Source organism: Electrona antarctica (assembly GCF_951216825.1).
Source record: "Electrona antarctica genome assembly, contig: scaffold_25, whole genome shotgun sequence".
Classification (NCBI taxonomy): domain Eukaryota; kingdom Metazoa; phylum Chordata; class Actinopteri; order Myctophiformes; family Myctophidae; genus Electrona; species Electrona antarctica.
In genome coordinates, this window is record NW_027637034.1 from 353,921 (window position 1) to 373,412 (window position 19,492).

At 42.1% G+C, this 19,492-nt stretch overlaps 1 protein-coding gene across 1 annotated transcript in view; it reads right to left on the bottom strand.

Annotated features, from left to right (window-relative positions):
• Nucleotides 1-1,475: 1,475 nt before the first annotated feature.
• LOC306919370 (uncharacterized protein) overlaps nucleotides 1,476-19,492 on the bottom strand; it is a gene marked incomplete at its 5' end in the record, with an annotated part of 28,574 nt that continues 10,557 nt past the window's right edge. Inside the window, 15 exons of the mRNA XM_079532161.1 lie at nucleotides 1,476-2,081; nucleotides 5,575-5,841; nucleotides 7,004-7,036; nucleotides 7,513-7,657; nucleotides 8,044-8,121; nucleotides 10,977-11,133; nucleotides 11,616-11,761; nucleotides 12,009-12,293; nucleotides 12,475-12,534; nucleotides 12,665-12,799; nucleotides 15,104-15,166; nucleotides 16,164-16,448; nucleotides 16,645-16,704; nucleotides 16,835-16,960; nucleotides 18,285-18,347. Of these exons, the coding sequence (XP_079388287.1) occupies nucleotides 1,738-2,081; nucleotides 5,575-5,841; nucleotides 7,004-7,036; nucleotides 7,513-7,657; nucleotides 8,044-8,121; nucleotides 10,977-11,133; nucleotides 11,616-11,761; nucleotides 12,009-12,293; nucleotides 12,475-12,534; nucleotides 12,665-12,799; nucleotides 15,104-15,166; nucleotides 16,164-16,448; nucleotides 16,645-16,704; nucleotides 16,835-16,960; nucleotides 18,285-18,347 (2,247 nt within the window). The 3' untranslated portion in view covers nucleotides 1,476-1,737. The remainder of the gene's footprint in view (nucleotides 2,082-5,574; nucleotides 5,842-7,003; nucleotides 7,037-7,512; nucleotides 7,658-8,043; nucleotides 8,122-10,976; nucleotides 11,134-11,615; nucleotides 11,762-12,008; nucleotides 12,294-12,474; nucleotides 12,535-12,664; nucleotides 12,800-15,103; nucleotides 15,167-16,163; nucleotides 16,449-16,644; nucleotides 16,705-16,834; nucleotides 16,961-18,284; nucleotides 18,348-19,492) is intronic.

Here is a 19,492-nt window from a genome sequence, read left to right on the forward strand (position 1 = left end):
TTTTCTTTGTAGTTGATGAAAATGAACTGATGACTGCACCATGTGTTTAACCACACACATAGTCTTCAATACGACAAATACGGCCCAACATTTTCATTACATAGGCTATTGGTCCAAACAGTGTGTAGAAATGTTCATGAATTTGGATCAAAGATTCCGAGAGTAGATAGATTTGGCTGTTTTTCATATCATTCAAAATGGTGGGTCATCTAAAGGTCAGAGGTCAAAAGTTAGAACACGGAAGTTGTTTGGCATGAGGATCGAGATTCATGTGTATCAAAGTTGTATTGCTGATGGTCAAACGGTGTATGAGCTATGCCAGTTTAATGCATTTTAAATTGAGTGCTATAGCGAGGATTTTGCATCTGCACCGTTTAGCATAGCCCTATATCACCAAGTTTTGCGAAAACCGACTACACGGTTAAGCCAGAGCTGCAATATTTGGCTATGATACTGTGTTCAAATCCCAGATAGGACGTTAAGGTTACATAGTGTGAATTTTCAATATGTTCATGTTACATACAATTCAAAAGCTTCAATTCACTGTTGGTTTGTTGTTTAATTCCCATTGCTGTGTTCTTACAGGCTTATAACAGTGTTATAACTAGTTGCATAAGTGGGAAATCTCTGGAAACATTATTTACACATGTTTGGCATGTCAGGCTAAACCATAAGGTTAGCATGTCAGGCTAAAGCCCACACCTCACCGTTTTAACCCACAAGAATGCAACTCATTGCAACTCAATGAGTTGCATTGGTGTGGTTGACCTTAAAAACCATCTCGTCCCGTCTCGACCCTTTGGTGTGGTTTGGGCTTAATATGTGTACGGATACAACTAAACTTTGCTGTTTCATAGCTTTGCTTAATTACTGAATCAACCCTCCGCAAGGGGGTTATAACAAACAGGTCTGGCAATTGTGATTTAACACACACCAATTGTAACAATTATATTACTCAAACACTCATAGCCTCGACGTTGCAATAATGCTCGCAAACAATCACTTGATTTTGGCCATTGTATTACTATTATCTCATAACACACTCATACAAACATACTTCTACTAAACTTGTGTACAGTATAAAGCCTTATTTGCCTTGTCTGGCCCGTGTTTAGATCTAGTTCAATAGCATTGATTGTCCTTAAATCTGATCATTAGCACAAAGTTATCAGAGACTGTGGCGCTTAGGTAATAACTGAAAACACAAAAGAAACACAAAACACATACTATTAATTCACAGATATAGCGACTGCATAAACGCATCATTATGACTGTATTTAGAGCATTAACGAACATATAACACATTACAAGGACTTCCTTAAACGCGTCATCCTATCCGTTACATTTTACTGAATGGAAGGAAAGAACACATTCTACACATCGTTCTACGCCCGCCTCTTTCTCTGTCATCTGACACTTCCTGCCTCTTTGTCTCCTACACCATGTCCTAGTACGACCTTTGCATTCCCCATATAGTATAACACATTTTACCCCCCAATTAACTGTATTAATATCTACATCCCTGAGACATACTGTAATTGGTTGATAAGAGGATTTCTGTTCTTATATAACAGAGTATTTACTGTATAGGCACCAACATCTATACATAAACGACACAAACATGAAGTTACAAATATAAGCTGGGTCGGCACTTAATATCATAATGAGCCCACTCACGGAATAAACTCGACAATATGTATGGTAAGCATGTCAGCCTAATCCTTAGGGTTAGCATGTCTAATCCTTTTTAGGGTTAACGGTAGGCGGCGGCCTCAGCTGCAGCACTTCACTAAGGTTACGATCCAGCTGATTGATCACGGCAATCATGAATGAACTGGGCTTGTTTCCTTTTTTCCGCACCATGTCGATAATATGGCGTGCTTTGTCTCGTGTGAGTCTTTCCGCCATGGCGGTGTCCATTTCCTCATCAGTGATGATGCCTTCATCCAGAAGTTCGTCCAGCAGATTTTTCAAGGTGGGCTCTGAGATTCTTTGAATAAACTCCTTCCTCGCACACATCAGCTTCTTCTCTGCTCCTTCTGTGACGATCTGGGTCGGATGTTGTTGAGTTGCAGAAGCACCTTGAAGGGGAAGTTGTTTTATTATTAGTGGCGCAATTATAAAATAGCCAAGATAATAGATTAAAGTATAATTTTGCTTTGTAAGAGGTTTTGGTTGTATAATCACATTGTCTAGCAACAGAGTAAGAGATTGGACAAGTTCCATTATTTAAAGGAGAATTCCATGCTAGAAGGCTTTCTTACCTTTCTTTGTAGTTGTTACATCTCCACCAAAGAGGTCCAGGTGTTTTTTGTGCAAAAACTCCTTATTGGCTATTTCCCCTACCATAAGCCCTCAATGAATTGCGTTGAATTGAATGGGAATTGAATGGGGCTATGGGGTGTTGTGCTAATTCGCTTATTTCCATCGAAATAAGTAGTAAAGTGTGCCGCTTGGGATATTATTTACATTATGAAGAGAGGATATATACAAAAAAAATAATAATTTTGAGCGATGGAAATAAGCGAATTAACACCCCATAGCCCCATTCAATTCCCATTCACTTCAATGCAATTCATTTAGGGCTTATGGTAGGGGAAATAGCAGATAAGGAGCTTTTGCACAAAATAACACCTGGACCTCTTTGGTGGGGACGTAACAACTACAAATAAGGTAAGAAAGCCTTCTAGCATGGAATTCTCCTTTAAATAATGGAACTTGTCCAATCTCTTACTCTGTTGCTCCGTTGATTAGAAATTAATCGTCCAAAATAGTCTCCTCATTGACTTACAATGTATAGTAAATCAACTCTCAAAGTCACTGTTTTAGCACATGAAGCGAGGCAAAGAAGCCAGATTCTGCCAATTATAACACCCTGGCCTGAACTGCTTTAGTTTTTGTTGTTTTTTATGTCAACTTTCCTGTTTATTTTATTATTCCATTTGAAAATCCGGATACAGTCTGGGTATTCCTTCCCAATATAAATCGCTTAATCAACATGAAGTTGACATTTTTCTAAAACAAAACAAAACAAAAACCAACATCATACTGGATTTTGTGATGTTATACATTGTTATAATCTGATTTATTTGCTTTGAGAGCCGTTTGATCATAACATGTAGGCTAAATCAACAAGGAGACTTTTTCTGGATTATCAATGTATAATCAACAGAGAAACAGGATGAGTTATAATGTCAATTTGAATAGTTCCATCATGACAAGCTAGCTACACAACCCAAACCTCTACGAAAGGCTGTAATGTTTCTGCCTCCTTCATCACAGCTCTGAAGCTACTAGGTTATTATTCAGCTTGTTTGTTGTGAAGGTGTCACCTTTCAAATATTATAACTACAGCAGACTGACACTATACATTCACACCCAATGACCTTCATCTTACATCTTCTGTACAATCATCGTCATGTGTTCATATAAACAATAAACGCTACAGTCGGCTATTGTTTACATGGCAACTCTCTATGCAGAAGGCTAAGTGAAAAATATTGCCAGGCAACACCACGGAAGACCATGTGCACATAAAAACACTCCCTTCTGGGGTGTATACCAGAGGCGTATCTACAATAAGGCGATGGCAGGCGTCCGCCTGTCCAAATCCATTTCTGGCCTGGCCAAAATCCATACAATGAGAAAAAAAAAAGAGGACAAAAACAAGACCTGAGAACTATTAAAATGGACAGCCGATTGGCCGTTGCGGTAGAGCGCGACCCTCAACCACCCATTGGAATGTAAATGCATGCCTTTCAGCCTTTGTATCCCACTCGTCTGGCAGGTATATCTCTTTGAAAACCTTTAGTGCTACGATTGTGCGCGGGGAGACGACAATTAACATATCTTGCCTGTCCAAAACGTAATTCCTGGATACGCCACTGGTGTATACTGTACGTTGGTTAGACATACATACAGTCCGACAGGCATTAGTCCAACAACACCGTCGCTCCTGACATGCGTGGCCCGTTACAACTTACCTGTTCTGCGGGTTCAAACTCACCCGTGGCTCCTGGCATGTGTGGCAGGTTCAAACTAACCTGTGGATCCCGACATGTGTGGCAAGATCAAACTAACCTGTGGCTCCCGACATGTGCGGCAGGTTAAAAGTAACCTGAGGCAGGTTAAAACTAACCTGTACGTTCCCAACATGCATGACAGTTCAAAACTAACCCGTGGCAGGTTAAAACTATCATGTGGCTTCCTGTGAGGCTAGGTTTAGGTTTTGGGTTTTGGTTATGGCGTTGGGCTGTTAGTTTGTCAGACAAAACACATGCACCCCGCCCTTCTACTACCCTTACACACAGCACGACTGTAAACAAACAATGAAACACACTCCAAAACAGATATTTAATACATTTATATACAGAAATGGATATACTTAACAAATAGTCCTTGGTTTTCCGAGAACTGAATAGCCTGTTAATGGAAGTAATAACGTGCGTTAAGTGGGCCGTGCCGCTTAACCCTCTTATGGCCCTTGACGCTATTGACGCAATGAATCATTAACCTTGACGTAAATGACATAATTGTTTTATTCCCTATAATCGGTGGCTTAAAGGTGTAGGGAAACGGAAATGGTGGGCATTTTATTTTGAAGTTTCAGACGGTGAGCAGATATGGGGAATTAAACGGGTGAGCTTAATTTTGTATTGGCTTTTATCAATGTGGGCCTCGACACGTCATCACGCAGTACGTTTTCATTTTCAGGAAGTAATTCAAATTAGATTTTATGGACTTTTGATATAAAAATACACAAAAATGAAAATGTACCCATTGTTTTGGCATCCATTGTTAGGTATGCTCATATGATGACCACGGATATGGTCTAAAATTGTGAAAAATGTAATGCGTGATGTAATCTACCTAAAACTGGTGGAAATCATCGCGTGCACGCGCATATGTGCATAGCTGCGTAATATGCGATATTCAGGGCTTCATTAGAGCTTAATTTGACTTAGATATTAAAATAAACGATGATCGCATAGCATCGGGGACAGATCACTGTGTAACACATGTGCAGAAAGCTAGCGGATGTTGTGATCCGTTTAACCGGAAATGACATCGCCAGATTCGCTCTATTCGGTCAAAATTGGCATGGTAAAGTTACCGCCACCATCAGGACTCAGTGTCTAATACTATAGTCTTTCCCCGTGAAAATGAGATGTAGTGTGTATATAACAGATTTTTCTATTGGCATTAAAATGATGAATAAAACATATGAATAGTGCAGGTAGAAGGCACAATTCACTGTTAATTAGGGTGGCCATAAGGGGGTTAAACACGTTTAACATTTATCCACGGTTTATATTGACACGCTTTAGGCAGAATGGTTTGAAATATATCCACTGTGGGGGCTGGTTTCACCTTTCTGCATTTTAAACGGAAATTATATCTAGTCAAAATGTTTGACGTTTTCTACAGGGAGCGTTGTTTATGTGAACGGCACCTTACTTCACACCAAGTTGAATTATTGTCAGTAGAAGTAGAAGCTTTTGGTTTTTAAAGTGTGAATAAATAGAAGTAGCATCGCGCTCACATGTTTTGAAAGAGTAACATGGTTTCACTTACATTTCTGGTCTGCCTCCATCTGTCTCTGGCTGCACTTCTCCAGTTCACTCCTAATTTCTTTCATATGAGCTGTGAGCATCTCTACATTGGCTCTCTGCTCCTGTTGTTCCCCCTGTTGTTCCTGGATGCGTTTCTGTTCCCGGCTCTTACTGTCCTCCATCTCTTTGATGGTGTCTTCTCTTTCTTTCATTTGAACTTTGAGCATCCGCACTTGGTCGCTCAGGCTCTGCTGTTCCTGGATCAGTCTATTTTCATTGATGACATCATCTGTTGAATGAATTATGTGTATAATGACGTCATTCTCCTGAGTCCTGACAATGTTCAAGCACACACAACTAGTAGCTTGTTGTTAACTTCATTAACCATGTGAATTAGTATAATTACTAATAATTGTAATTGTTTAATTATTAATAAGTTAAATAGGCCTAAGCAGACTCCTCTCTCTCTCTCTCTCTCTCTCTCTCTAGTTTTGGAAAAAGAAACAATGAATCGCAATAGGGGGAATGGCTAACCAACAGCAATGAAGGCCAAGGACCCTAAACCGGGTCTACAGCAAGCAGGTCAAACGTTATGGCAAAGGGGGTGGAGCCGAGTTACACCAATGAAGGACAAAGTCTCTGGACTGAGTCCAGTGACATCAACCACAAGTCTGTATGGCAATCAGCTCAAAGGTTACATAGGGGGGGAAAAGGAAAAACTTGGGGGTGTGCACGCTTATCCGACACACCAAATATCCGACATGCAGAAATCACCCGTCGCTCCTGCTCCATGCTTGCGGTTAGTGTTAGGTTTTGAGGTAGGTTTTCAGTCTAATGACAGTCGGACTGTTAGTATGTCGGAACTAAAGCCTGTACCCAATACTTGACCTTGTAGATCAGCTATTTTCACTTCCTGTTTGCCGGTGAAACATGGAAGTTTAATGCTTTGACACTGTCTTTCACGCCAGTGACAATCTGGATCATTTCACATCTAAAAGGCTGAGTTTGTTCATTCATATTTGTGTGTCAAAATAGTGTAGTATAGTGTAGTGTAAACTGCACTCACGGTGACGTCATAGAGCATGTTAAGTGTGGCTTATTTACGAACGACCAGTTAAAACAATACATCTTCCTGTAACGTTGAAAGGTAATTCATAATTTTAGCCGACCTGCTGTTGGTCTACACGTTGATGCGTGCGTAATAATAAAGCTCAAGGGACCAATTTTGCACTCGAGACACCGCAGTATCACACTCACACTGGACAAGCCCAACTTCTGAGTAGGGTCGGTCAGGTCAGTGCGGGAACTGAGCACACCCGGTGCGCAGCACACTGTTGATTATTTTTCCATTCTTTTTTTTCACCCTCTACCACTGGTTGTTGATATAATAAAATCAGATTACAGTAATATGATATGGTATAAGAGAAAGCGCTCCTTTAAATTGCACTCACCTGGGACACACAAGGCCGTTCCTTTGGATTGTTCTGTAAGAAATAAAACACAATTCACATTCAATTAAAATGCATGTGAGTGTTTTGAACTTTTGACTCCACTCCACTTCTAGGAAGAGGAAGGGTAGAAGTGAGCCATGAATTACCAGCTTAATAGTATAAGCCTAATGTCAAATAAAGTGAAAATAGCAGCTCTACAAGAATTAGTATACAGACAGACATACAGACAGACAGACGGAGAGAAACAGATCAGTGTATAGGCAGGGCCAAATTAGCCCTTGGGCCGGTGGGGGCCGTGACCCAGGGGCCCTTGGCTCTCAGGGACCCTTCCGGGGGAATTTCGACCGCATGGTCCTGGGTTTGAGGCCCTAAAAAGGGCTCCTGGGGTCCTTCATTGTCCGTTGATTTTGTTAAATTTAGGTAAAAAAGATGATAAAAACACGGAAAAACACAAACATGTCACACACACGCGCGCGCGTGCTATGGGTGGCCCAAAACACAAACATTACCGGCCCAGGGGCCCTTGTGGGGGTTAATCCGTCCCTGTGTATAGGTGGTCATCCACACAGTAGAGAGGTCACCCAGACCAGCAGCACCGAGCTCCTCATCCTCAGAGTCCGGGAGGTTGCGGAGCGACTCTCTCTCCTCCTGTGTCTGTCCAGGCAGAGAGATAAGAGAAAGAGGAGACAATCTGAAACATATTGGATAGGAGACAGAACAGTGGTCTGCTCTTCAGAAGAACACAACTGCTGTCGGGAGGAAACCTCATATCTCCATTTTTGAGGTTTTTGATTATTTTTTTTCCCTAAATCAGTGCTATTGAACACCCTTTACGTCTGTGTGTTGTTTCGAAAATATTGAACCAATGGAAAGTAGTAAAAAGTGCTTTGGACAAAACCTCTTAACTCCATTCCTCCCGACAGCAGAGAGATAATGCATTCATTGAACAGTAACCAAAAACATGTAGCATTCAGCAAAGAAGTGTGATTAATAAGTGTCAATTAATCACATTGTGGAGAGGAGGTGTATGGAGAGTATACCAATTTCAAATTCCGCTTGCTCATGTCGCCTTCCTGTTTGTGAGGTTTCTGGACGCTACGGAAGCCTCCACAGCCGTCCTGTGGACACACACACAACAGACCTTTCATTAGTGTGGGCAACCAGACCAGGCCCGCGGGAAGTACTTTACACTCGCAGGGGCTGAGCGTCTAGTAGGGGGTGCGCGCGCGTGGGGTGCGCGCGCGTGGGGTGCGCGCGCGTGGGGTGCGCGCGCGTGGGGTGCGCGCGCGTAGCGCGCGCCGCGAAAATGCGCGTGCACGCGCATCATGCACGCGCATTTTCGCGCATTTTCACGCGCAAACGTGGCCTTTACTTTCCCTCTCCACACGCAAGTTATATGAACGAACTGACACAGGCAATTAACCAGGATAAGGTGCCAATACTGTGATACAGCATATTTTATTCTTTTTTTTCTTCTTCCCCTCCTGTTCGAGGGGGGGCTGTGCCTGGGGGGAGGGGGTGCTACAGCCCCCCCAGCACCCCTACTTCCCTCAGCCATGAACCAGACTATTGTTATTGTAAATTTGGATACTTTGCCGCACTACTCCTCCCACAGTTTTTGCCGCACACACTCGAGCCATATGTCAAATCGACCGGCTTCATCAGGAATGGTGTGCTTGCTCATTGCTAAGAGATCCGTTGTATAGTTTAATTGATGATGAATTAATTAGTTCTCCATAGACTTATGGGGAAGCCCACTTTATGTTTTGGCTTATAACTCTTGAACCATAGGTTGTAAAATCAAAATTATTTTTGCCCTGGATGACTTGGGTCATGACGCATCTCCCCATATAGGCCACGCCCATTTGCGTCAGGATAGATTTTCGGCCATTTTGAATTTTCTTCAAAACACACTTTTATTTTCGGAATCTACAGATTTTGTCCGAATCTCACAGAAATCGGTACACATGATCTCTGGACCTATCGGACCGCGTTTAATTTTTTTTCAGATTTTTTTTTAAATGTTTTTGTCCGTATCGTTTGGCCTTAATCGTCGTCCGAAGTTAGTGGGAGGGGCCTATTTTACAAAAAATGCCACAAATCACGAACGGAATGTCCAATTCATCCCAAATTTGAATCACATGTCGAGGGTGGTTTAATCAACCAAAAGCCAAAAGCGATTCCATTTTCATCCATAGGGGGCGCCGCAAATGCGAAAAATTTAACCGTTTCTTGCAGAAAAAAAGATTTTTGGGGGGATAAATCCCCCGAATTACTTACGCATGATCGCAGGGGTGACGTGACATTGTAATTGGCTGGCAATATCAGTGGGAGGGGCATATGTAAGCCACTGCGGCAACCACACTTTGCAATTTTTTTAAATTGCGACCTTTCTAGTTTATATATCGTCTTCACAGTGTCTTTTCCACAGCTGGTGCAAAACTACAAAACAGATACTAAAGGCTTTGATTTTCAGTGAGCATTTTACTCCTGCAAGACTGTGGTGTGACAAATAAAACTGATTCTGATATTAGTGCATTATGAATTAGAATCAACTTTATTGTCACATCACAGGTTTACAGGTGTAAAATAGTGGGTGATTGCTAGTGTTGTTTCAGTGGGTGTGTCATGCCAAGTGTGTTGTGTGCACATCACAGTGTGCCACTGTGAGGTTGCTGCTTACTATACAAACCATTATTCTTACATCACTGTTTTTGTGAGGGCAGACAACAAAACACCCCTTCCATTAATTGCACATTTTTCTTGCACATTTGGAAGCTAAAATAATTACCCAATGGTTGCAATCTGGAGCCCCGGCTATTTTAATATGGTAATTTCATAGGTTCTACAACACATGGATGGATAGACTCTAAATATGGTAATTGCTGTAAGACTTTTTGGGGTAACTTTTTAAAAAGTATTAAGTATTTGAAAGAAGCAAAAGTCCCACTAAGACCCAGGCGTGGCACATTGGGTGTATCTCAATAGACTAGGAGGAATCCACTCTACTTGCCCCAATTTCTCCACAGTACTAACACAGCTCCAACTTTGGCACAATACTGTACAATACTGTACAATAGCCCCTGTCAGGGCAGGGGCTATTGTCTTAATACAGCTTCAGCACTTTGATTTTCATTCATTATAATTTTCTTGATTAGTTACAGCTGTCAACTAGCCTGAAACACAAGGAAACAGACAAGCTTGTTCCAGCCCAATGAGAACTCAGAACAGAAACTGATAAAATAAAGGACTTCTGTGTTAGCCAGGGAAGAGGAAAGGACAAGTTAAGGCAGCCTCTGCAGAGTATTGAGAAGCATTTGACTCAGTATGGTAAGCACACACTCTCTCACGAGAGACTTCCAAATTAGGGAGACATCATCACTACGTGTATGTAAAGTGAACTATGCATAATGTGTGGAGAGCAAACACAGAGTGAACCTGAACCTTAAGAGAATGACACACAGAGAGCGACAGAGATACACAGCCGCAAGTTAGAGGGGGGGAAAAATCCAAACACACAGAGACACACCACAAGGAAGGAAAAGGTTAGTTAAAAACAAATAAATAGACAACTTTGTATCAGCAAAATAACAAACAAAATAACTAATCCCAACATTAAGTGATACATCATCCTCCATAAAAGCATTGATTGAGGGCTGGTGATAATGCCAGCTTGGGAGAGATAACAGATGACACAGCAGCAGCAGGCAACAGGCTCTTTGATGCAAGAGAAGCATCTGAAGTAAGAGACATCAACAAAAACCTCCAAAGCAGATGTCCACACATTATGTTCACATAAAACAATGAGTAAGAGACAGCCGGGATCAAATGAACACTTCCCTAGTTTGTTAATTATCATCAATGTTATTAGTACTTGTATTAGCAGGGGTGTGAAGGATTGTTTGTGATTTAAGTAAAAATGGTAGATTTAACAGACTTTAAATTGACGAATATTCTTCTGTAAGTGACTCACTTGTTTGATGTTCTGTCTGTCTGAGGGGGGTATCATTTCTGGGGAGAGAGTCTGAGGAGGGTCCAGACCTTTGGTCAGCTTCTGGTTGATGAGATACAGTGCTAGGGCAAACTGCTCTCTGGTTAGCTTCCCTATGTCCCCGATGTCACACAGCTCCCTGAGACAGACACGCACCATGACATAACATAGGAATGATTTACACTTCAGGCAAAATACTATTGTTAATAGTGTGAATGAACCTCATGCACTGTGGCTAGAAGCTTAATGTGCATACAGACAAAATGACACAGATACAGGAATGTATATGATATTCTGTGGTAAATGTTAAAGGAAATAATTATGTGAGGTGTCGTCTGTGCAATGTCATTATTTGTGATACAAATATGTCGGCAACAAATCCAGCAGGACAACTGTATGCATTTTATATTTGATTCATTGTGCAGTCCTTATATAATGTAACTTGACAACAAAGTTGTGATATGGTGAACATTAATGAAAAAAATCTAGTAAAAACTGACATGGTGCCAGTGGAAGGTAATGTGTCAATGCCAGTGTTAAGCTGCAAGTGGCAGGTATGCAGCCCAAACTGCAGGCAGTGCAATTGAGGGGAAACATTTGCCAATTGCCATCTCTGCTTACCAGATGCGCGCTAGCGTGTTAGAAGGCAGGCCAGTCTTATGAAAGATATCTCTGACCTCAGGTCCAGACACCAGACCATCCATGTCCCCATCTGTTTTTCTGAACAGTTCATCGTATTTGGCTTTCTCTCCAGGAGACACCACCCACTTGACATGGGAGAGATGGTAAAGAGAGCTATTAACTACTCATATGATGTTAAATTAAATTAAATACACAAATATGATCTCTAACATTGTGCTCACCAATTTGACCATTTAACAAAATAATCTCAAGCACATGTATTTTCAGTTCTTATAGTAGAGTCTTTCAAAAATATTTTAAAGACTACACTATACATCACAAACGCATTACCTCAGGAAGTCCTTCATACAGACTTCACATCCAAGTACTTACAGGGGCAGCTGCTGATGTTGGAGTAGGAGCTGGCGCAGGAGCTGGCGCAGGAGCTGGCGTAGGAGCTGGAGGTGGAGCAGGAGAGGGGGCTGGTTTAGGGGGGTGGGGCATTGTCTTTGATCCAGCATGAGAGGAGCGACTGTCTTTGATGGAGGGTGGTGAGGGCAACAGGGGCATCACGGGAGGCACAGAGGGTTTTTTCCGCTTGGAGGGCGGGACCAGGGGAGGTGGGAGTGACATTGGCACAGGCTCTCCTTCCAAAACACTGTACACCAGATACATGGCCTGGATAGGGGTAAAACGGTCACCAACGTATGTCATTATGTTTTTGCAAAATTATATATATATATATAGAGAGAGAGAGAGAGAGAGAGAGAGAGAGAGAGAGAATCATTAATTTAATTGTATGAATAACCTAGTTTTCTGAGATATATCTGAAGTTGAATATATAGCCTGAAAGGCTTACCACAGCAAACTCATCTCTGTCCAGCATTCCATCTCTGTCAAGGTCACTCAGCTCCCATACCTGGAACACACACACAAGAATGTCATCAAGCATTTTGGAAAATATTATACTGATTAATTAACACACGTTTCATTTGTGGTACTTTTCTCTGGGATTTTATTTTCCGTCGTCATCAGTATGAATATCGTACCCTGCCTAGGACATCCATGGGTAGCTTAGAGTTCAGCAGGACTGGTTTGACCTTGTCTCCTGTCAACATCCCTCCCACTGGAGCCAGACTGTCAAAGATGGCATCAATGGCATCAAACTTCATCTTCTCTTCAGCCTGAAGAAAAACATATGCAAGGGAATTTTTTTTTACCTTATCCATCTCGTAAAGCAGCCAGCTACTGCCAAAACTACTGATTAACTCATTCAGCCTTTTGACGCCTACCGGTCCAAACACCCTCTGTGATAACATAACACTCTATGGGGACGCAGTTTTTTTTAATCGTACTATCTCTGATTCTTCTTTTTGGCTCAAAACCAGCTTGATTTGCGGCTCATTTCTCTAAACGATATGATCCCCGGTTACAAAATGTATGCTTCAATCGCTATGTAATGGGTGCCTCGATTGTTATAAAATGTATATACCAATCGACAGTGACGGATCAACCCCTCTCAAGGCCCTGGCGCTTCACCAAATCAAAAGGCCCTACAGATTCAGCCAATTAATTAATTAATTAATTAACATGCATGCATGCGTTTCGCCGTTTAGCGCATATCCACTACTGCCTGCGCTGCCCGCTGACACACAAGACACAGCCGCACTGGGCACAGCCTTTCCAACTTCAGTCTCTGCTAAACTATTATGTAAGGACTAGGAGATTACTTTATGGTTATTAATACAGTCATTAACAGGAAACATGCAGCAGCATGTTTTGTCTAAATTGTCTTTGTGGCCAACAAATGTAGCTACATTTGCAAACAGTGCTGTTGGTCCATATAACATGTGTGATTGTGTGCACCAACAGACAATGCCAATATGCTATATTAATATTAGAACGTTTTAAAGACAGATTAATTATTGACAACAATGCAACCAAGTTGTGGGTGCAACGTCACTGAAAACTTTCATAATAGCAAATTAGCAATTACAATAATTTACTCACGAGTGCTGAAATCGTGAAATGGAGGATGTAAGAACACACTTTTGTTGCATTAGAGCAGGGTAAATATGAAGTTTTATATGAAGTTTATATTCCTCTTACATAGGCTGTAGGCTATGTTATTGTCGCAGCAACAACACACGTTGGTCAGTCTGAGAGAGGGGGCCTTCCTGAGCGAGGGGGCTTCTGTCGCTTACTCGCTTCCCCGGAGGAGGAAGCGACGCGCAGCCGTCGGGAACCCCCCCCCCCCCCCCCCCCCCCCCCCGACTGCCCCCCCCCCCCCCCCTTGCTGCTAGTATCAGGCTGCTACAGAAACTCTCAGACGAGAAGACCAAAAACACTAGCGGGGGTTCCTGTGTTGCGTTATATTTTTCGACAGAAGCAACAGTTGTACCTATAGTCTCGTACCGGGCCCTACAAGCTTCGGGCCCTGGCGCTTAAGCTCCACCTAGTTCCATTGTTAGTCCGGCTCTGCCAATCGAGGCACCCGTTACATAGTGAATATTCACTTCCTGACTCTCGGTTTCCAAGTGAAACCGCTTTCAAACTAAGAGTCTCACTGTATTAAAATACTGGGCGGCGGTCCTGGAGTACACTTTTCCGACACCAGATGGCAATGTCGGCGGTCAATGAGTTAAAAGGCACAAAGTGGTGTAAAATATAAACAACAAATTAGCCCTTCGCTAAGTCCCTCCCCAACCCGTCCTTGTCCAATAGCCACGTTAGCAGCGAGGAGACAGGTTAAGCTGTCCTCCCCCATAGAGATGCATGTTAAATGACAGGATTTATCCATATAAATAATCGATCCTTTCAGTAGCAAGAGCATCAAAATGTCTTCTAAATCAAGTCAACCAGGCCTGCAGTATACACTGGACAAATTTGCATGACATAATTTAAATAAAATAGAAATACAAGGCAATGACAGAGGGAGAAATCAACTTTTAACGACCACCCACAGGAGTTTTCATGTTGCACGGTAAGACTACGGTCATTCATATTATTGCCATCACCTGGGTGGGTCAGTCGTGTAACTTTCTTGACGTTAATTAAGCCGTGTACATGTTCAACTAGACTATTTGGATTGGCATTGGACAATCACCTTTTTGGGGTGAGATTTAGCGAGGGCCAATTAAACAAGTTGTGATGTGAATTGCAAGTATAGTAGTATACACTTAAGGAGAAAACCAATGTTCAACATGAAATGAAAAAAAGAAAATATCACACACACACACACACACACACACACACACACACACACACACACACACACACACACACACACACACACACACACACACACACACACACACACACACACACACACACACACACACACACACACAATGTCAATCTGTGTAACAGAAAGGTAAAAATCATAACACTGCGCAAGATAGATATTATTAGTATTACTGTCTATAGCACACATTTTGTCATACACTGTGATGTGATATGTGGAATCACGACCATTGTGAGGGTCTCACCTTGACAACCCAGGGAAGGTCACTAGCCACGACCCCTTGCAACAGGGGGCTGCTTGTGTCATGCTGGAGATAAAGGGCATTTAATTCAGAACAGTAAACACATTCAAACTACATATGCATAATCACTATAGAGCACCGAAGTCTGACGTCACTTTCAGTAGAGGGCACCAACACACAGGTTCATGTATTTTTTTATTTGCATTGAAATCTCCATAGGGCGATTTTAGGTCGCTTCATATAAGAACTGTGTTTGAAAAATAAACCGACCACCCCAGACTTTCTGTCAGGGGAGTGGCTGTGCGTCGTTAATGATGTCCATTCATATTTGATACAGCCAGTTTCTGGAGAAAATGGAATTCATGTGACCGCAAAAGCCTTGAAACTACATATGAAGGCAATGTCGCTGCTAATATACGTCACGCCCAGCTGTCAACACATTGCGTTCCTGAGATTCCTCGTTGACGTAAGCTCAGCTGGTGGTGACTCGACTCGTACTAACCACGAAACATTAAATATCAATAAAATAAAAATAAAAATAAACGTAATCGACATTCAGTTTCTGTTGTGCGACGGACAGATGCAGCCACACGCATACCCGGAAATGTAGTCTCTGGGTTGTTTGACTCGTTTCTAACGCTTATTTTGTTACTCTTTGGGTATATTTGTACATTTCCACCTTCAGTCGATGCTTCATATCCATATGAGTGAAAAGGCCGGGGTGATCAGTTCATTTTTCAAACACAGTTCTTATATGTGGCGATCTAAAATCCCCCTATGGAGATTACAATGCAAATAAAAAGTACATGAACCTGTGGACTGACGCCCTCTACGGACAGTAGAAGGCAGTGACGTCAGGACTTCGGTGCTCTATGGGAGTGAGCCAAACAGTAATTTTCTGCTGTTGACTTAGTTATTTACAATGGAATCTGAAAGTAGTACCCAGGTTTGAAAAAAAAGAGGAAAAATAAATGATATGATGATATTTTAAAGACTACACTATACATCACAAACGCATTACCTCAGGAAGTCCTTCATACAGACTTCACATCCAAGTACTTACAGGGGCAGCTGCTGGTGTTGGAGTAGGAGCTGGCGCAGGAGCTGGCGCAGGAGCTGGCGTAGGAGCTGGAGGTGGAGCAGGAGAGGGGGCTGGTTTAGGGGTGTGGGGCATTGTCTTTGATCCAGCATGAGAGGAGCGACTGTCTTTGATGGAGGGTGGTGAGGGCAACAGGGGCATCACGGGAGGCACAGAGGGTTTTTTCCGCTTGGAGGGCGGGACCAGGGGAGGTGGGAGTGACATTGGCACAGGCTCTCCTTCCAAAGCCCTGTACACCAGATACATGGCCTGGATAGGGGTAAAACAGTCACCAACGTATGTCATTATGTTTTTGCAAAATTATATATTATATATATATATATATATATATATAGAGAGAGAGAGAGAGAGAGAGAGAGAGAGAGAGAATCATTAATTTAATTGTATGAAGAACCTAGTTTTCTGAGATATATCTGAAGTTGAATATATAGCCTGAAAGGCTTACCACAGCAAACTCATCTCTGTCCAGCATTCCATCTCTGTCAAGGTCACTCAGCTCCCATACCTGGAACACACACACAAGAATGTCATCAAGCATTTTGGAAAATATTATACTGATTAATTAACACACGTTTCATTTGTGGTACTTTTCTCTGGGATTTTATTTTCCGCCGTCATCAGTATGAATATCGTACCCTGCCTAGGACATCCATGGGTAGCTTAGAGTTCAGCAGGACTGGTTTGACCTTGTCTCCTGTCAACATCCCTCCCACTGGAGCCAGACTGTCAAACAAGGCATCAAACTTCATCTTCTCTTCAGCCTGAAGAAAAACATATGCAGGGGAAAAAAATATTTACCTTATCCATCTCGTAAAGCAGCCAGCTACTGCCAAAACTACTGATTAACTCATTCAGCCTGTTGACGCCTACCGGTCCAAACACCCTCTGCGATAACATAACACTACGGTTACGGTGTGATGAAAAATGTAATTAAATTAATAAAACGAAATGAAAATTCCACTGGCTTATGCTGTCTATGGGGACGCAGTTTTTTTTAATCGTACTCTCTCTGATTCTTCTTTTTGGCTCAAAACCAGCTTGATTTGCGGCTCATTTCTCTAAACGATATGATCCCCGGTTACAAAATGTATGCTTCAATCGCTATATAATGGGTGCCTCGATTGTTATAAAATGTATATACCAATCGAGGCACCCGTTACATAGTGAATATTCACTTCCTGACTCTCGGTTTCCAAGTGAAACCGCTTTCAAACTAAGAGTCTCACTGTATTCAAATACTGGGCGGCGGTCCTGGAGTACACTTTTCCGACACCAGATGGCAATGTCGGCGGTCAATGAGGTGGTGTAAAATATAAACAACAAATTAGCCCTTCGCTAAGTCCCTCCCCAACCCGTCTTGTCCAATAGCCACGTTAGCAGCGAGGAGACAGGTTAAGCTGTCCTCCCCCATAGAGATGCATGTTAAATGATATATATATATTTATATAAATAATCGATCCTTTCAGTAGCAAGAGCATCAAAATGTCTTCTAAATCTAGTCAACCAGGCCTGCAGTATACACTGGACAAATTTGCAGGACATCATTTAAATAAAATAGAAATACAAGGCAATGACAGAGGGAGAAATCAACTTTTAACGACCACCCACAGGAGTTTTCATGTTGCACGGTAAGACTACGGTCATTAATATTATTGCCATCACCTGGGTGGGTCAGTCGTGTAACTTTCTTGACGTTAATTAAGCCGTGTACATGTTCAACTAGACTATTTGGATTGGCATTGGACAATCACCTTTTTGGGGTGAGATTTAGCGAGGGCCAATTAAACAAGTTGTGATGTGAATTGCAAGTATAGTAGTATACACTTAAGGAGAAAACCAATGTTCAACATAAAATGAAAAAGAAAATATCACACACACACACACACACACACACACACACACACACACACACACACACACACACACACACACACACACACACACAAAATGTCAATCTGTGTAACAGAAAGGTAAAAATCATAACACTGCGCAAGATAGATATTATTAGTATTACTGTCTATAGCACACATTTTGTCATACACTGTGATGTGATATGTGGAATCACGACCATTGTGAGGGTCTCACCTTGACAACCCAGGGAAGGTCACTAGCCACGACCCCTTGCAACAGGGGGCTGCTTGTGTCATGCTGGAGATAAAGGGCATTTAATTCAGAACAGTAAACACATTCAAACTACATATGCATAATCACTATAGAGCACCGAAGTCTGACGTCACTTTCAGTAGAGGGCACCAACACACAGGTTCATGTATTTTTTTATTTGCATTGAAATCTCCATAGGGCGATTTTAGGTCGCTTCATATAAGAACTGTGTTTGAAAAATAAACCGACCACCCCAGACTTTCTGTCAGGGGAGTGGCTGTGCGTCGTTAATGATGTCCATTCATATTTGATACAGCCAGTTTCTGGAGAAAATGGAATTCATGTGACCGCAAAAGCCTTGAAACTACATATGAAGGCAATGTCGCTGCTAATATACGTCACGCCCAGCTGTCAACACATTGCGTTCCTGAGATTCCTCGTTGACGTAAGCTCAGCTGGTGGTGACTCGACTCGTACTAACCACGAAACATTAAATATCAATAAAATAAAAATAAAAATAAACGTAATTGACATTCAGTTTCTGTTGTGCGACGGACAGATGCAGCCACACGCATACCCGGAAATGTAGTCTCTGGGTTGTTTGACTCGTTTCTAACGCTTATTTTGTTACTCTTTGGTTATATTTGTACATTTCCACCTTCAGTCGATGCTTCATATCCATATGAGTGAAAAGGCCGGGGTGATCAGTTTATTTTTCAAACACAGTTCTTATATGTGGCGATCTAAAATCCCCCTATGGAGATTACAATGCAAATAAAAAGTACATGAACCTGTGGACTGACGCCCTCTACTGACAGTAGAAGGCAGTGACGTCAGGACTTCGGTGCTCTATGGGAGTGAGCCAAACAGTCATTTTCTGCTGTTGACTTAGTTATTTACAATGGAATCTGAAAGTAGTACCCAGGTTTGAAAAAAAAGAGGAAAAAGAAATGATGACATGTCAGGTGAAACGAACGCTGTCTCCGATTTTTGTAACTTGTATGTTTCTGTGTCACAACCTCGCGGCCGTTGTTTGCGTTCGTTTCCGACGTTCTGTTCGTGGTTCAATCACTGTGTTTTGTTGTGGCTTTCTTGCTGTCCATACAGTTAGCTCATAACATTAGCAGCTGTTGTCGTTACGAGCTGCGGGCCTAGAGTGGCTGCGGTGCGGCTTTGCCAGACTTCCGCGG